The sequence below is a fragment of the Rhea pennata genome, chromosome 8 (genome assembly GCF_028389875.1).
Source record: "Rhea pennata isolate bPtePen1 chromosome 8, bPtePen1.pri, whole genome shotgun sequence".
Lineage (NCBI taxonomy): Eukaryota > Metazoa > Chordata > Aves > Rheiformes > Rheidae > Rhea > Rhea pennata.
In genome coordinates, this window is record NC_084670.1 from 32,311,437 (window position 1) to 32,326,247 (window position 14,811).

Here is a 14,811-nt window from a genome sequence, read left to right on the forward strand (position 1 = left end):
GCAGCAGGAACTAGCGCTCCCTGCTAGAACACGGGCCTGAAACAGGAGCTGACAGGACCAACGCGCCTCTTCCCGCCGTCCACCCCACGGGGAGGCTTCTCCCTCTGCCCTCGCGCCAGCCTCGCTGGCAGCGGCGCGGATGCTCGCCCGAGCTCCGGGGATGCTTGCCTGAACTCCCAGGATGCTCGCACGATCCCCCGCGGGATGCTCGCCCCAGCTCCCCGCAGGATCCTCTCCCCAGCTTCCCGCGGGATCCTCTCCCGATCCCCTGGGATGCTCGCCCCAGCTCCCTGCAGGATCCTCTCCCCAGCTTCCCGTGGGATGCTCGCCCGATCCCCGCGGGATCCTCTCCCCAGCTTCCCGTGGGATGCTCGCCCGATCCCCGCGGGATCCTCTCCCCAGCCCCCCGCGGGATGCTCGCCCGATCCCCGCGGGATCCTCTCCCCAGCCCCCCGCGGGATGCTCGCCCGATCCCCGCGGGATCCTCTCCCCAGCCCCCCGCGGGATGCTCGCCCGATCCCCGCGGGATCCTCTCCCCAGCCCCCCGCGGGATGCTCGCCCGATCCCCGCGGGATCCTCTCCCCAGCCCCCCGCGGGATGCTGGCCCGATCCCCGCGGGATCCTCGCCCCAGCTCCCCGCGGGATGCTCGCCCGATCCCCGCGGGATCCTCGCCCCAGCTCCCCGCGGGATGCTCGCCCGATCCCCGCGGGATCCTCGCCCCAGCTCCCCGCGGGATGCTCGCCCGATCCCCGCGGGATCCTCGCCCCAGCCCCCCGCGGGATGCTCGCCCGATCCCCGCGGGATCCTCGCCCCAGCTCCCCGCGCTGCCACGCTGCAGAAAAAGTAACTCCGCAAGGGCGGCCGCGGCTCTCCCTCCCCCGGGGCAGCTCGGCGAGGAGCGGGCGCGGGCGGAGGAGGCGCAAAGGCGGGGGGGGGGCACGGGTAACCCCCGCCTCGGCCGCCGGGCTGCGGCTCTCGACCGCCCCGGCCCCCCGCCGCCCCCCAACCCCCGCCCGCCGCTCCGACACCGGCGGGAAGAAAACGGCGAGGGGCGAACGGCGCGGCGGGCGGGGCGCGACCACCGCGCCCGAACCGATCAACAACGCAAAAAAAGGGGGAAAAGGTTAATTAACTAGATAATTAATAACAACAATAATTTAAAAAGCAGCGGGCGGCCCGCGGTAACTTTCCGCGCTGCGCTGCGGCAGCCTCGCCCCGCCGGGCCGCCCGCGCAGCGGACCCCGCGCCGGGCCGGGCCGGGCCGGGCCGGGCCGGGGGGCGGCGGCGGCGGGCGCGGCCCCCTGCGCCGGCGCCGCGGGCGTGACGGCGGCTCCCGGGCGGGGCGGGCCCAGGCCTCAGCCCGCCCCGCCCGCCCGCCCGCCCGGCGCGGCCCTGCCCGCGGCGCGGCGCGGCGGCTCCGGCCCGGCGCGGCCCCGGCCCCGCCGCCGCTACCTACCTCCCGGGGGTGGGAACGGCCCCGAGCGCCGTCCCGGAAGCGAAACCCCCCCCGAGCGGGCCGCACCCCGGAAGAAAATTCCCGCCCGCTCGCGCGGCGCGCCCCGCTGCCCCCCTCCCGCCCGCGCCCGCCCCGCCCCGCCGCGGGCGGGGCCTCGCCGCCGCCCCGCCCCCCGGAACGGCAGCGCCGGGGCCCGCGTTGCGCGGGGGGCGCCGCCGCCGCCGCGCCGCCTTCCGGCGACAGCCTATATAAAGGGCGCGCGCGGCGCGTCACTTCCTTTCGGCGCGCGGCGGCGCGGAGAGCGGGGCGTGCGGGTGAGTGCGGCCCGGCTCGGCCCGGTTCGCGGCGGGCCCGGCCTGGCCCGGCCCCGCGGGGGCGGTGGGGCCTGCCCAGGCGCTGCGGGCGGCGGCCGCCGCTCGCGGGCGCGGATGGAGGGGGATTGGGCGCTCCCGCGCGGCCTGGGGCCTCGCCGGGGCGCCCTGGCGGCTCCGGCCCCGCCGAGGCCGCGCGGGGCAGGGCGGTGGGAGGCGCCCGAGGCGCCGCGCGTGTGTCCCGTGGGGCGAGTGGCAGAGGTGCGGCCTGTGGGGGCCCGTCGTGGACTCCGCCACGCCGCCGTGCAGCCCGGTCAGGAGGGCTGGGGGGCGGCGGAGCGTGCAGGCTGCGCTGCACGTGGGTGCTTTCCCTTTATTTTTTATTTCTTCAATGTGTTTTTATTTTTTGCTGAGCAATTCTCCCCCCCTCCTAATTTATACTAGCTTGGGGGGCTGCAGTGCTGCCGGGTTGTTTATTGCTCAAGGTCAGGCTGTGGTAACAGCTCTGGGATGTGTCATAAGAAGCAGTGTTTTGCCTGCAGTTGTTAGGTGTGATTGGAAGCAGGTTTTAAGTGGGAAATGTTTGCCCTGTTTTTGCTGTGCAAGAAACTTCTAGAGAAACTCTTCTGGCCGTTAAATAGAAAACGTTGAGCAAAGTGTGGTAGCGGTTTTGTGGTGGGATTAAGGGTTGCACGGCCATCCATAAACTGAAACTGATGCCATTTGGGGAGAGCCCTTTATTGATGGGGAAAGTGGAGGCAGTCTGCTGCAGAACAGTCCACTTGTAAGTGCAAATTACTATTCTTTTTTGGACTGGGTAGCATGCTTCTAAGTGTTACAATTACAGACATCAAACTTACTGTGTTATAACCAGGTGGTATTGTAGTTCACTGACTTGCCTTCCATGTGCCTGCACATGATGAAAACTATGTTGGTAGGGACATCTGAGAAGCTGATGAATGCCAACATACCTGAGCTGGACGTGGAATGCTGCGCAGCGGTGTGTCTGACATGGCCGAACCGCCACGTGGTCCTTTCTGAGCAGCCAGACTATAAGTTAATGGCTGCAGGACTGATTAGATACTTGTATGCTGTAGAAAATCCAGATGTTCAGTGGTTCTGTTCTGTTCCCGTTGGCTAGATTTCAGTGCTTAAAAATATAAGCTAGCAATTATTTTTGTAGCCATGTCTCAGAAGAATTTGAATGTTGCTTGTATTTTTCAAACAATCTATGCTTTAGTGTTGTGAATACTCTTCTGTGACTATAGCTTTTCTAGTCTTAAAAACCAATGGATATTCTTTTCTTTCTAGATAAGATGCCTCAGGTAAACTCCTCCCTCTTCTGTGGCTCAAAACAGGTAGGCACTGCTTCTGAAATGCTGGGTTTAAACTATGAAACATTGCCTACTATGCAGGTATTCTGTGGTATTTCAGGAAATTGGTAGTTTAATAACTGCTTGTGATGTCATTTCAGGTAGTTTTCATTCTTCCTCTAGGAAAAAGTCTCTAAGCGGATCACAAGGACACAGTAAACACTCATTCTTTTTTCTATTACTACTATTTCACCATCCGTAGGAATGGGTGCCTTTTTATTTGGAAAAAAGTGTCAGATGTCTATCTCCAAAAGTGCCTGCAGCTATACCAGTTGATGTTAACTCACTAAATTGGAGAGCCTATGATGTTTTCATTTTAAGAGTAGTGGACAGAAGTGATTTCTGAAAACTCCATACTGAGGCTTTTTCTGTTGTTAGTATTGCTGCTGAAAGTACCTTGCTTAGTTGTTCTAGTGTTTGAATCTATTGCATCTCTTCCAGATCTGCCACCAAAGATGGAGGCTTGCTGCTACTTCACGAGGTAAAAAAAATCTTTTTGAAAGCTGATTGTGAAATGGGATTGGAGGACTTCTGGTTCATCAGATAAAATATTTTTTTAACTAATGTTTAAGTTTTGTTTTTGGTGCCACAATGATGACATTTATTTGCTACTCTTGACCAAGAGAGTGATGAGAACTTCTACCACCATCATTTCTATCTGAGAGGCACAACAGCTTAGAATAATCCCTCCTTGATGTTTTGATTTCTAAAAATAGGTTTCACAAGCTATTTTGTTCTTTTTTCAGGATTCGAATCGTGTACTTGAAGGCTTACAAAAGAAAGATTGCCTGGTAAGAAACTTTATATAATCTGTGGATTTTTTTCTGTGGAGCTGCTGAAAAAACGTAATGGAAAGGTGTGGGTGTGTAAGATAAAAGTGCTTTGGGATTAATTCCACTAATACACTGCAAATTCATATTTGTCAACATTCAAAAGACTCTTGAATATTTCTTGACATGTTTTATTCAGAGAGCTTCTATTTTGCTCAAAGCTATCATAAGAAATGGTAGTTTGGAACCAGAATTATTCCAAAGCAGATACAATGATGATAACATAGTTCAGCAGAATATTCTGTGATGAACAGAGTTTTGTCTTTCGCTCCTATCTGATGTATCTAGCTGCTGTGATCTTTTCCCAGGAGGTCTAGCTCATGCCAAGAAGGCTAAGGGGACCTCATTTTTTTTCTTTTTTCTTTTTTTTTTGCAGGCACTGGAAGATGAAGCATTAAGCTGTCCAAGGTAAATACTATATTGCCTGAATCTATATTTAAAATAATCTCTGACCTGTGAAGGCTGCTATGATGACAACATAGTTCAACAGATGACCTGTGATGATCACACTTAATTGTCTTTCGCTCCTATCTGATGCAGCCTCCTGTATCCTAGGCTAAATTTGGCAGAGTTAATGTAGGGAGCTGAGAATGAAATACTACTTTGCTTTGTCCATGAATGTCTCCTGGAAATAGATCTCAGAAGATCAGGAAGTGGGCTAAGCATGGAAAGTTAGTCAGATAAATAGAATGTAAGAATACGTTTTTCTTATGAAATTAAACACAAACACAGTGCGATCAATTTGCTAACTTATTTTGCTAACTTAAGAGTCTTTAGTCATCAGATATTAGTGCTCCAAGTGCTATAAGTACTGTTGCTTTGCAGGCTGCTCTGGACAGAAAGCTGTGGGATGTCTATGTCTAGTGCAAGAAACTGTTTCAACTGTTGTTGATGAAGAAAAGGCATTTCTAACTGCAGGTAATTGTAGAACATGTTTTAGGACGGATACTACATTTGGTTGTGCTGCAGTTGTGTGATTAGTCTGCTACAGTGCTGCTGCTAATCTGAGCTTGAGAGCTGACATTTGGAGATCTGAGGGCCTGCATTGTGGTTCTGGAAGTCAAAAGCAGAGATGTCTGAACGTGCCTTTGGGGACAGATTGTCTGTGCTTTGCAGTAAAAGCATTAAGTAATTGTTTTGCAGAGTGACAAAGAACTTCAATATATTTTTGACAGGGCTAAATGCCTTGAGTGGTGAATGCAACAGTACTTTCAATCTGCTCTCTGAAATGCTTTTCCTGGGTTATACCAGCTTTGATGTTTGCCCAAAGTTCATTTCACTGAACTCCGCAACTTCAGAGTTCTCTCACTTCTGCAGTTTTAACAGTCTCTGGAGTTGAGAACTTCTCAAAGATGTTGGAGAGCACTGGGAAATGGTTTGAGATTTCCTTGTGGGTAGGGAGTGTAACAATCTGCTGTAAATGATGTTGAATCAGGTCTCTGATCCCAATGAGGATAAAACTTGACTAAACACTGATACAGTCTTTTGCTAGAACTGTTCTTATGCTAGAACTTTTCTACTGGAGCCTATCTAACAGCAGCTCTTCCTTTACAGGCTTTCAAAGTGCTTCTAATCATGACGTAAGTACTTCTAACTTGGCAAGTACTAGGGTAAAAATGTGCCTAGAATATGCTTGTAAAATGAAGTCTTAAGCTATGCGTAAGCTGAGGGGGCTGATGTTGGCCACTGCTTGCGTCTCAGTTAAGGATGCTTAAGGGGAGAATTGCTGGTTAAGGCCCTACCTTGGCAGGCTGGTTTGTGCTAAACTGTTACTTTACTGTGTGCCTGTGAGCTCACTAAGTTGTTGTGAGAGCACTATTTGATTATTTGTCCTCTTCCCCATACCAACTTTATTCTAAAGTAAGTAACTGTCCCATGTAAACTGCCTGTGTGATGAGATGTGAATAAACTGACTTCAATCGTGGAGGTCTGCAATTAGCTCTATCTGACTTCAGGCATCTGACTAAACAGGCATCTGACTAAATTTCATATTCCTGTGGTGGTTTGTGTGTTGTGCTGACTCTTCATTTTGTTGCAGGGCCAGTGTTGTGGAGCTGTTAAGCAATGCAGATGGTAGCATACCAGCAAATGTAAGTTGCCAGCAAACTGATCATACTGCAACATAGCTACTTCATGTGCGATTCTAATCCCAATTTGCAGCTGCAGGACTAAGTAGGGAGTTTCTTGTGGATTTTCTTGCTTTCTGCCTCTACCAAGAGGTACAGGTTGCCTGCAGGGTTCACTTAACCCAAAGTATTGTGGGCTCAATGTCATATTTCAGGACTCAAATGATCTGAGTGCTGTCAAGAATGTGTAAATTCTATAGGCAGGTGTCTTTTACAGGGTTATAATGATGTTGTCAAATGTCTGACCTGAAAGCAGTAATGTGGACTGATTTTTACTGAAAGACCCTGTAAGTGGCTGTAGCTGTAAATGTGGTGCCAATGTAGTAACTGACTTTGAAATGGGAGGAAATTTTGTGTGGCTGGGGATAGGGAGGGACATCTTTTCTTTTAGGTTTTGGGGGGTTGGTTGACAATCTTATGGGTAAGAGTGATTATTTTACTCTTGGATTAAATGTCCCTAAACGATGGTCTGTCACATCTGAGATGCAGAATTACTGTCCTTAGGACATGTCAGAATGTCAAGAGTGGGAAAAGGTGTAGCAAACAATGTCTTGTGTTTAAATTCTAGACTGCTTCAGATTAATCAGCTGTCCTCATTACCCAACAATTTTTTTTTGTTATTTGGATGTGACTTTCAGTTACATGGTAACTTCAGTATGGTGTGGACAGAGTTCTAAATCTCAAAGTATGCCAAGTGACATTTTAATGTTAAAATGAGGTTTAAGGCTTAAACACTTGTTTGAAAGTGAGAGCTGGTGAAACATGAATACTTATGGCTGCCATTAGAACATACGTTAGTCTGCTGTTTGCATTCATGAGCACCAGTTGCTTCAATTCATGTCTAGAGCCAAAAAAGACTCTTCTCTTGTGATAAAAGATGGTGGTGATTGCAGCAGTAGTGGGCAAAGAGTTTCTGAGAATCTTAACAATGAGGTTCTAAGGTAACATTAGGATTGTACTGAAATTTTATTTTCTTATATGTGTATCTTAGATTTGATAATGGAACTGCCAGACACTTCATAGCAGTCTGCTTGTACATGGTAAGCTGCTTGTTTCACATTTGCCATAAACTTCTTCAGTACTTAAAGTGTCAGTTGCTTTCCATAACTGAAAAGAAAGTGTGGACCAGCTGCAATGTGCAACTGCTGTGCACTGCTTGATTTTCTAGTTGATGAGAAAGATAGTGATATGCTGGCTGTGCAAAACTAGCGTCGGGACTCCGTTGCTAACCAAAAACACCACATGGTTAAGTTATATAGTGGCTCTTTGTAAAGAGTAGCATTGACCTTAAATAGCTGGAGTGATCGGGTACATTGTTTATCTGAATGGCTGGATTAAAGATGGTACGTGATGTGAGTGGAGATGTGGTCAGTAATAAGGTCTGAAATGCTGAGTTGAGCTCCACCAGTAAAAAAACAGAAGTAACAATGTGAAGCTTCTCTAAGCATGTACTGTTCATGATGATTAGTTCTAAGCAATGGGAATCTCTCTGAAAGAGGCTGAGGAAGACTCTTGCACTGAAACAGTACATATGCTCAAGCTAACTCCTGAAATGTTGCCAAGGAGAGTGTTAATAAAAATTCACTTGTTACAGGGTGGTGCCCATGGGGAATTGGTGTTAAGCAAGACTAGCTTCTGCCTGAGGTAAGAGTAGAGGACAATTTAGAGACTGCAGGGTTTAATAACTGGTGAAATACTGCCTTTAGGGTGAATGCATAGCTAGTAGTGCCTGAGGATAGTACTGTAACGGATCTGATTTGTATGCTTTTATTGTATTCTGAACCTTCCAGTTCCACTTTGGGGATAAACCTGATATCCATCAAGTAAGAATTAACTTCTGTAGTTCTGAATTAGACTTGAATAGGAGGGACTCTTTTCAGAGCAGACTTGGCACCTTCCAGTCCCTAAAGCGTAAGCACTGGTAAACTTCATGTAGCGTTCCCTTTGTATGAATGAAAGATTCAGTGACTAAAAATATGGCTTTTATTGCTTGATGTCTTCATATAGCGGAAGTAGTAAAGAAACTAAATCAGTGATGAGGCGTTTCAGCCAATACAATATGGGTAACATAATTCAACAGAATGCACAGTAACAAACATTGCTCCCATCTGATGCGTCTGACTACTCTATGGACTGACAGTACAAAAAAAAAGTGCTCTTGGTTATATTGGTTGTAAACAGATTTAGGATTAAGTTCAAGTTCTAGCTGTAGGTATCAAAACTCATTGTAATTGAGCAAGACTTTGCAGAGGGGCAGTATCACAGATGAGTAGCTATGTGCTTTTTCCTGATTCTTATGATGTTAGTCTTCTAGTGTTAGTAATTCTGTTTCAAATTCAGCTAGGACCTATAAAGCTTTAAATCATACTTAAATGCTATACTTTGAAATTGTCAGCTGGCACCTGAAATGTAGCCTCCTTTAAGCTGTAATTAGTTTGATAAATACAGTTTCATAGATGTATAATTCAACTTGCATATAGTGATGTTTGCCATTCTAAAACAATTCTGTTCTTCCTCAGGAAAGGACTGTTCTGTCTGCAACTTTATTAGGTAAGATCATACAACAGATCAATTTTTCCCTAAGAACTTTGGGGAATATTTGTAGCCAGTGATGAAATTTGATTCTGCCAGATGAATTACTGTGATATCACCCATTTCCGTTCCATTCTTTCTGAGGTTACATAGCTACTGAAAGAAACTTTTTGCAGTAGTGCTGCTGCATATATTAAGCCCGTTTTCTTCACCTAGGTTGGGAGGCAGCTTTGAAACTGCTATGAGGAACAAAAAAGGTGAGTATTATCTGACTACAGAAGTACTGAAATTTCTTTGCTGGAACAAGTGATGATTAAAACCTTAGCTTGAACTCTCTCTCTGAACAGAGATGAAAATCTAAGGTCTGAGTTGTTCCCAGCGAGCTGCTTGTCAGTTTTGTGCCCAATAACAGTTCCTGTGTCTGTCTTAATAGGTGGAAGATTGCAGACCAAGGGTTTACACTTCATGAACAGCTGTAAAATGCCGTGGCTTTGTGGTGATAATATCTGATACTGATTAGAGCCAATAAAATCTTGTAAACTCTTGCTTGTTTTTATGAACTGCTTTCTGACTTGAATAGCTTGTTGTTGAAGCTTCAGGCTATTCTCTGAAAGCTTCAAAAGCTTGATTTAGGGCAGAATTAAGGAAACAAGTTCTGCAAGTGTCTTCCAACTTGTCTGACATGTGCAGAGTATCAGACATTCCATTACTGCTAGTGTTAAGGCAGAGTAGCGTTGGCTTGAATCATGCATAGATTTGGGCAAAGCGAAGTAGTTGAAGTAGCACTTAAATGCTAGCTCTTTCATGTATAAAGCTGTATTCCTTGTATGTTTCAAAAACTATGAAAGTACCATAAAGGCAAGAATTCAGTTATGAATGTACAGTAGATGTACACAAAGTAAGCAGATTGCTTGGACTCTGTTAACCTTTCTCCCCTGGCTTCTCAGTCTCATCTGGTCACTGGCATTAGTCTAAAACAGGACTGCATGCAGCCTCTGCTAGGAAGAAAAGTATGAACAGGAAGATGGGTGTTTGACAACCCTATAAAAAATGTAGTACTAATACTTAGGCAGTAGAGCCTGCTTACAGCATTGCTGCTTTTCAGAACTCATTAATGGCAGCTTTCTTCTCTGAAAAGTGCTTTAATGTACTTCTCCCTATCTATGTTGTCTCAAGAGTGAGCTCAATATGAGAAGTCAGCTCTGAAAAGCTCTCTATAACACTTGGAACAATGTAAGTGTAGCACTTAAAATGAGAAGTTAAAACTACAGATTCAAATTGTTCTCTAGGAATGTTTTCAAATCACAAGGTCTCCCCAGAATTTTTCAGTAAAAGGAGTGGAATTGTCATCTCCATTCAACTCTGCCAACTGGTATGGGCTACCTGAATTTAAGTTTTCTCTTTTAAAAAGGAGAGCTGAGATCTTTTTAGCCAGAGTAGTCTTCCATCCTAGATAAAAAGCATTAGAGCTGCTTCTGCGTCCATTGCAAATTTAGTCTCTTCTGCACTAAGCAAGAGCCGATAATGAGGCCTGTTCTCATCCAGAACTAATTAGTGGCTTAATTCCCCCGCAACACACCATTACTTCTTAAAATACCACACTTCGTTGTGCCTGTTGAACAGCTTGAAGGGACTGTCATAGCCTGCAGTATAGAAGAAGTCTTCATGGAATAGCTGGCCTCTATTTCTCAGGATTCTGGCCAATACTTCAGCTTCCTCTGCATATTTCTCTGGTGAGGCAAAACCACCAAAAGACCTGGAAGAAGTGGGAAGGGAGGAGTTTTATCAACTCTGAAGTAAGGGTTGGCTGAAAAGGGATTTAGCTATTTGGTAACACAGGGAATATGCTCAGAGCAAGGATTCTGTAGGCTACACTTGTACAAAACTCATTCAACACAACTTAGAATGTGCTGCAAAGTGAGTGTCTTAAAGCTTTCAGCCTGTTCTTCCTTCTCAGCAGGACCCCCAAAGAGACTTTGTATGCCTATCCCAAAAGCAGAAGAGAACAAATTTCAAATACCCCAAGCTTTGCCAGTCTAAGCTTCAGGCTCTAACCAGCTTGGTATATCCATTACTTGGTAAGAAACCAGCTGTAAAAATAGCTCTCTTATAAATGGACCTGTTTCAGTAGCTACCCTCATCTTTGAGGCATGTTAATACTGCTCACCTGACAAAGATGCCTGCTCCCTTTCGCTCTTCAACAAACACATCTGAGTCAGTGGGCTGTGGTGGGGAGTCCTGATGTTCAAATGGCAAAAAGAAAGAAATCTTGAAGTCTGCACAGCCAGACTTTATTAGGCATGTCACTGGGACAGTCATATCAATCTTCATTTCTAGAGTAAAACAGAATCTGTTCAGGTGCAGGTGGAGATGGTGGCTGAATACAGCTGTAAAGGCAGATGCTAAAGCAGCCTCAACACTGCTGCTGAACAGCCTTTCTACAAATTCACCCAAGGGCAGGCACTGCTGCCCACCCTTCGTTTTCATCTCTTCTTAATTCTAGTCTTTTCCCTGTTGACTGGGCCCCTGTTCAGGCTGCAGCTCCTTTCATTCTATGTGATCCTTTGAACAAAGACTTAAGCTTCCCACTTCCTTTTCCCTATTTATGCTGTAGCATGGTCTTGAGAAGCGCTGGAGACATAATGGCCTAAAGAAGGCAAAGGGCTGTTAGAAAGGAACAGGGGAAAGGGAACGTGCCGTGTGACTCAGCTCCTCTGATGCCTTATGCTGCTCAGGTTCATCTCTCATACCTCTTGCAGTTCCAAACCAGCACAGCATCATACCTTTCTCATTCTTCCCTTGGATATAGTGGAAGAGTTTCCAGAAGCCCTGGCGCATTGCCTCCTTTTGGGTCTCTCCCCTAATGACAGTGCTAACCCATTTGGCTGTCTCATATTGACGCAGTTCGTAGTCCTTTGCCTGAAAAGCAAAAATCACAGTAACCACGAGGGTGAATTTGAAAGATGACAAATGAACTGCTGCTTCTCCCAAGTCTGCACAATAGTAGTAGTGTGGTCAGGTAACCATGGGCTGCCAGTTAGCAGCAGACTCCAGGTGTACCTCCAATATCAAACTGATGTGTCCTTTGGAAAACCATGCAGTGCTGCCTGAGCTCCTCAGAGCTTTTAAATACTTAATGTCCTTTCTGCAACAAGTACTGTGTCCTAATTAGCCTTTTCTCTGATACCTCTGTGGCATTTGTCCCAGCTCATTCCTCCCTGCCCTGGTATCCCTCTCCCAATTAGGAGTGACCAGCTTTTGCAGCAATACTTCCTAGCTTCTCCATGCTCGGAGAGAGAACGGCAAATGCCCCTTAGCTCTGCGTCCTTGCTGTGGAGAGCTTTGCACCCCTAGCCCTTAGCCGTTACCACAGTCTCTGCTGAGCTCCACCGAGGGGACTGCAGATCCAGGGACAGAAATGTTTGCTTGAAGGATTTGATCATCTTGCCAGAGCTGAAATGCAGACACAGTTCATTGGCCTCTTTGTGATCAATATGTTTTAAATAGGGCAGAACAAAGTACTGAGGCTTTTCTGCCTGACTGCATAGAAATGTTTTCCTCAGTCTCTAAGTCTCCTAACTTTGGTAACAGCTGATGCAATAAGTGACTGGAAGAATTTAGGCAAGAGACAAGAGCTTTCCAAAAGGCAGCTGTCTCTGAAATTGTGAAAGGCCTGACTTCTTGTTCCTAATGATTTAACAAGAATGAAAAGAGCCGAAGTCCTGCCTGCCCTGCAGGAACCGAGAAAGAGCCAAGACAACAAAACTACCAGACGACTAATGTGGAAGCATTCATCTCTCGGGATATGCTGCCTTCACTCCTCTGTAAAGTGAAGGCATTTCCTGGCTGCAAAATAAGCTTGAGATTCTGCAAGTGGCAGTTTTGTGTGACTGTAAGTAAAACACACTTGAGATATTCAAGCACTTTGCTGCTGGATGAAAAGGTACTGATATTGATGGCTGTTCTAGTACTAATGGTGCCCATAATTTTATTGAGCATGTAATAACAGCTGACGTCTTAAAGCATTGGGCCCTGCAGTCCTGAGATAAAATGTAAGATTTTGTGCATTTATGAGTACATACCTACTTTCCTAGCTTTCATTCCGTAGAGGAAAAGACTGTAAAAATGAAACCCCTCCCCCACTGCCCTAAAACAAAGCAAGCGAAAAAAATTCAAAATATTTGTTTGTTTAAATCTGGTTAAATCTTGAGATTGTAGAAGGGTCAGTTTATGATATTTGTCAATACTAAGCAGACAGTAATGCCTTCTGAAAAAGTTTCTACTTTCTGTTACAAAATTAACACGTATTTCACATAGCATGTTGTTGATTCAGAGGTTATCTTGATGTTAGGTCAGGACTTGATAGTACATTATCTTTTTAGAGTATGATTTAATTACATGTTTCTTGGTGGCAAAACAAGTTTTGAGGTTGTTTTTTGTTCCTCTGCCCCCATCTTTAATATGACAGTTTGTGAATATAAGAACATGGCTTTTTTTTGTAAAAGTCAAGAGGTGCCTTGTGCTAGCCAATTCCTTTCCTGTCTACTTCCCCTTTCTTAGGGCCTTTTGGTAGCTTCACATGAAGACAGTATTTATTAACACTTGCAGACATACCCTACTGTAGATTAGTGGAACGTTGTTAATCCTCTGCTGTACTCTGGTTTAGATGTAGCCAACACTTTTCAGTTTGGAATCTATCAGGGTGAAAAGTTTTCACCAAAAAAATGAAATGACTGGAACTGGCTTCACTTATTAAAATCTGCAGTGCAGAGAGCACTCATAGTTGAAAAGCTTTCTCCAGTAGCTCCTCCAGTTGTCACTATAGAGCAAGGGAACATCAGAGAAGCGCACAGCAGGATACTGATGCCAGCAGTTAAAAGCAGGCACTCTCCTCCTCCCTGTCCCAGCTTGAAGTTGTAGCATAATTGCCCAAGTTCAGCAGTGCGTTTACCAGAAGGACCACTCACCAGGAATTGCTTTACTGAGCTTTACTATTTTATCCTAACACTCTTTTTGTCAATAGTACTTTAACATTGCAATAAATCAGTGAGATGTAACAAGAAAGCAGGAATGCAATAGTTCTATTAGAAGCAAACGTGAGTGGTCTATACTGAAACTTCCTATGGTAAATATATTTTATCTGTTATCAATTCAAAGTCAAAGATGATATTCTTTTGCTGTCATTTCCCTCCCTCTCTCTGTTTCTCCTTGCTACATCTTGATAAAAAATACATTCCCCCTGTTTTTGCCTGTAAAGAAATACCTTCATCTTAGAGACGTAAATGTTCCTTCATTGCAAAACATGCTGGTGTATTAGCTGCAGGCTTGTTCTGTATTTCCCAATGCTTCCCTGACTAACCTTGCTGTAAGTGCTGATTAGATCTGTCAGATCTCTACCTGCTGCAACTTTGTGGCCACAGCTGGTGGCGATTGCACTTACAGAACATTTTTGAATAAACCTCGAATAATCCTCCAAACATTTCATTCTTAGATCTATAGTAAGGCTTAAGTTTGGGGTTTGCATCTGATATGACTGTAATCTGTCCGGGCTTTTTCTGCTCCTGTTAGCACATGGTTTAAAGGGACAGAAAACACACCAGGCATCTTCACAGGTTTCTTGGGCTGACAGTGGTGAGCAAGTGTAGCCAAAACATGGTGTTCCACAAATCAGCTAGTTATACAAAGAGAGTGGAGAAAGTAGACATACTTACGTTTTGGAAAATAAGCTCTCCTTACCCTTCTAGCTATCGTGGTCTATCCTTCTGAGGCTGCTCACGTTCACCACACGTTGCATGCCAGTGCTTATTTTAGTTTCATCAAGCTCCGCCCATGCCACATCCCCACTGGTGGGAGATGCTGTTATGAAAACCAGGACCTTGTAGCCTTCTCCTCCGGGTCTCATTGAAGATCTCCCACACAAGTGCCGAAAGCCCCACCTACTGCCCACGAGGCAGCGCTGAGTCTAGTATGTGATCTGCCTGCATAAACAGTTCTGCATCCTTGTGTAACTTCCACTGGCTTCATTGGCACCGTGCCTGCTTATGTCAGAGCTGGCGCTTGGTTCTCTGCTCTCCAGAACAAATATTACATAAATACATAAATAACGTCCCTCTGTCTGTCCTTCCATTCCCCCCACCCCTGCCCTGACTACATTAAGAGTTGTGGTACAGAACAATAGCTTT

General features: G+C 46.2%; 1 protein-coding gene, 1 long non-coding RNA gene and 8 other non-coding genes across 12 annotated transcripts; 9 read left to right on the plus strand and 1 right to left on the minus strand.

Annotated features, from left to right (window-relative positions):
* Nucleotides 1-1,741: 1,741 nt before the first annotated feature.
* LOC134143201 (uncharacterized) lies at nucleotides 1,742-9,174 on the plus strand. 2 transcript variants are annotated; one of them, XR_009959059.1, is made up of 13 exons: nucleotides 1,742-1,771; nucleotides 3,080-3,126; nucleotides 3,583-3,622; nucleotides 3,888-3,932; nucleotides 4,348-4,379; nucleotides 4,797-4,889; nucleotides 5,526-5,551; nucleotides 6,010-6,061; nucleotides 7,089-7,137; nucleotides 7,692-7,741; nucleotides 8,617-8,647; nucleotides 8,846-8,886; nucleotides 9,063-9,174. It is a non-coding gene; the product is annotated as an uncharacterized LOC134143201 (long non-coding RNA). The 2 variants fall into 2 exon arrangements; XR_009959060.1 differs by lacking the exon at nucleotides 3,583-3,622.
* On the plus strand, nucleotides 2,673-2,752 carry LOC134143829 (small nucleolar RNA SNORD74). Its single transcript, XR_009959198.1, has one exon. It is a non-coding gene; the product is annotated as a small nucleolar RNA SNORD74 (small nucleolar RNA).
* LOC134143836 (small nucleolar RNA SNORD75) lies at nucleotides 3,439-3,505 on the plus strand. Its single transcript, XR_009959204.1, has one exon. It is a non-coding gene; the product is annotated as a small nucleolar RNA SNORD75 (small nucleolar RNA).
* On the plus strand, nucleotides 3,726-3,809 carry LOC134143818 (small nucleolar RNA SNORD24). The gene has a single exon (XR_009959187.1). It is a non-coding gene; the product is annotated as a small nucleolar RNA SNORD24 (small nucleolar RNA).
* On the plus strand, nucleotides 4,176-4,258 carry LOC134143830 (small nucleolar RNA snR60/Z15/Z230/Z193/J17). The gene has a single exon (XR_009959199.1). It is a non-coding gene; the product is annotated as a small nucleolar RNA snR60/Z15/Z230/Z193/J17 (small nucleolar RNA).
* On the plus strand, nucleotides 4,430-4,515 carry LOC134143831 (small nucleolar RNA snR60/Z15/Z230/Z193/J17). The gene has a single exon (XR_009959200.1). It is a non-coding gene; the product is annotated as a small nucleolar RNA snR60/Z15/Z230/Z193/J17 (small nucleolar RNA).
* Nucleotides 6,317-6,380, plus strand: LOC134143835 (small nucleolar RNA SNORD78). Its single transcript, XR_009959203.1, has one exon. It is a non-coding gene; the product is annotated as a small nucleolar RNA SNORD78 (small nucleolar RNA).
* Nucleotides 7,547-7,625, plus strand: LOC134143819 (small nucleolar RNA SNORD79). The gene has a single exon (XR_009959188.1). It is a non-coding gene; the product is annotated as a small nucleolar RNA SNORD79 (small nucleolar RNA).
* HEBP2 (heme binding protein 2) lies at nucleotides 8,063-14,554 on the minus strand. Of its 2 annotated transcripts, none has more exons than XM_062581015.1 (5): nucleotides 14,366-14,554; nucleotides 11,998-12,082; nucleotides 11,413-11,548; nucleotides 10,797-10,962; nucleotides 8,063-10,385 (listed from the first exon to the last, which is right to left on the minus strand). In XM_062581015.1, the coding sequence occupies exons 2-5, from the start codon at nucleotides 12,070-12,072 to the stop codon at nucleotides 10,211-10,213; spliced, it is 552 nt and encodes a 183-aa protein (XP_062436999.1). In that variant the 5' UTR covers nucleotides 12,073-12,082; nucleotides 14,366-14,554; the 3' UTR covers nucleotides 8,063-10,210. The 2 variants fall into 2 exon arrangements, with proteins under 2 accessions (XP_062436999.1, XP_062436998.1); XM_062581014.1 differs by having other exon boundaries at nucleotides 14,341-14,553.
* LOC134143828 (small nucleolar RNA SNORD47) lies at nucleotides 8,701-8,776 on the plus strand. Its single transcript, XR_009959197.1, has one exon. It is a non-coding gene; the product is annotated as a small nucleolar RNA SNORD47 (small nucleolar RNA).
* Nucleotides 14,555-14,811: the final 257 nt, after the last annotated feature.

Bases quoted from the DNA above. Each gene is read 5' to 3' on its own strand.
- HEBP2 (XM_062581015.1), bottom strand. From the start codon at position 12,072: ATGATCAAATCCTTCAAGCAAACATTTCTGTCCCTGGATCTGCAGTCC. The intron at 11,549-11,997 runs GTAACGGCTAAG...TTTGCTTTTCAG, and splicing joins GGAGCTCAGCAGAGACTGTG to GCAAAGGACTACGAACTGCG. The intron at 10,963-11,412 runs GTATGATGCTGT...GTTTTACTCTAG, and splicing joins CCAAGGGAAGAATGAGAAAG to AAATGAAGATTGATATGACT.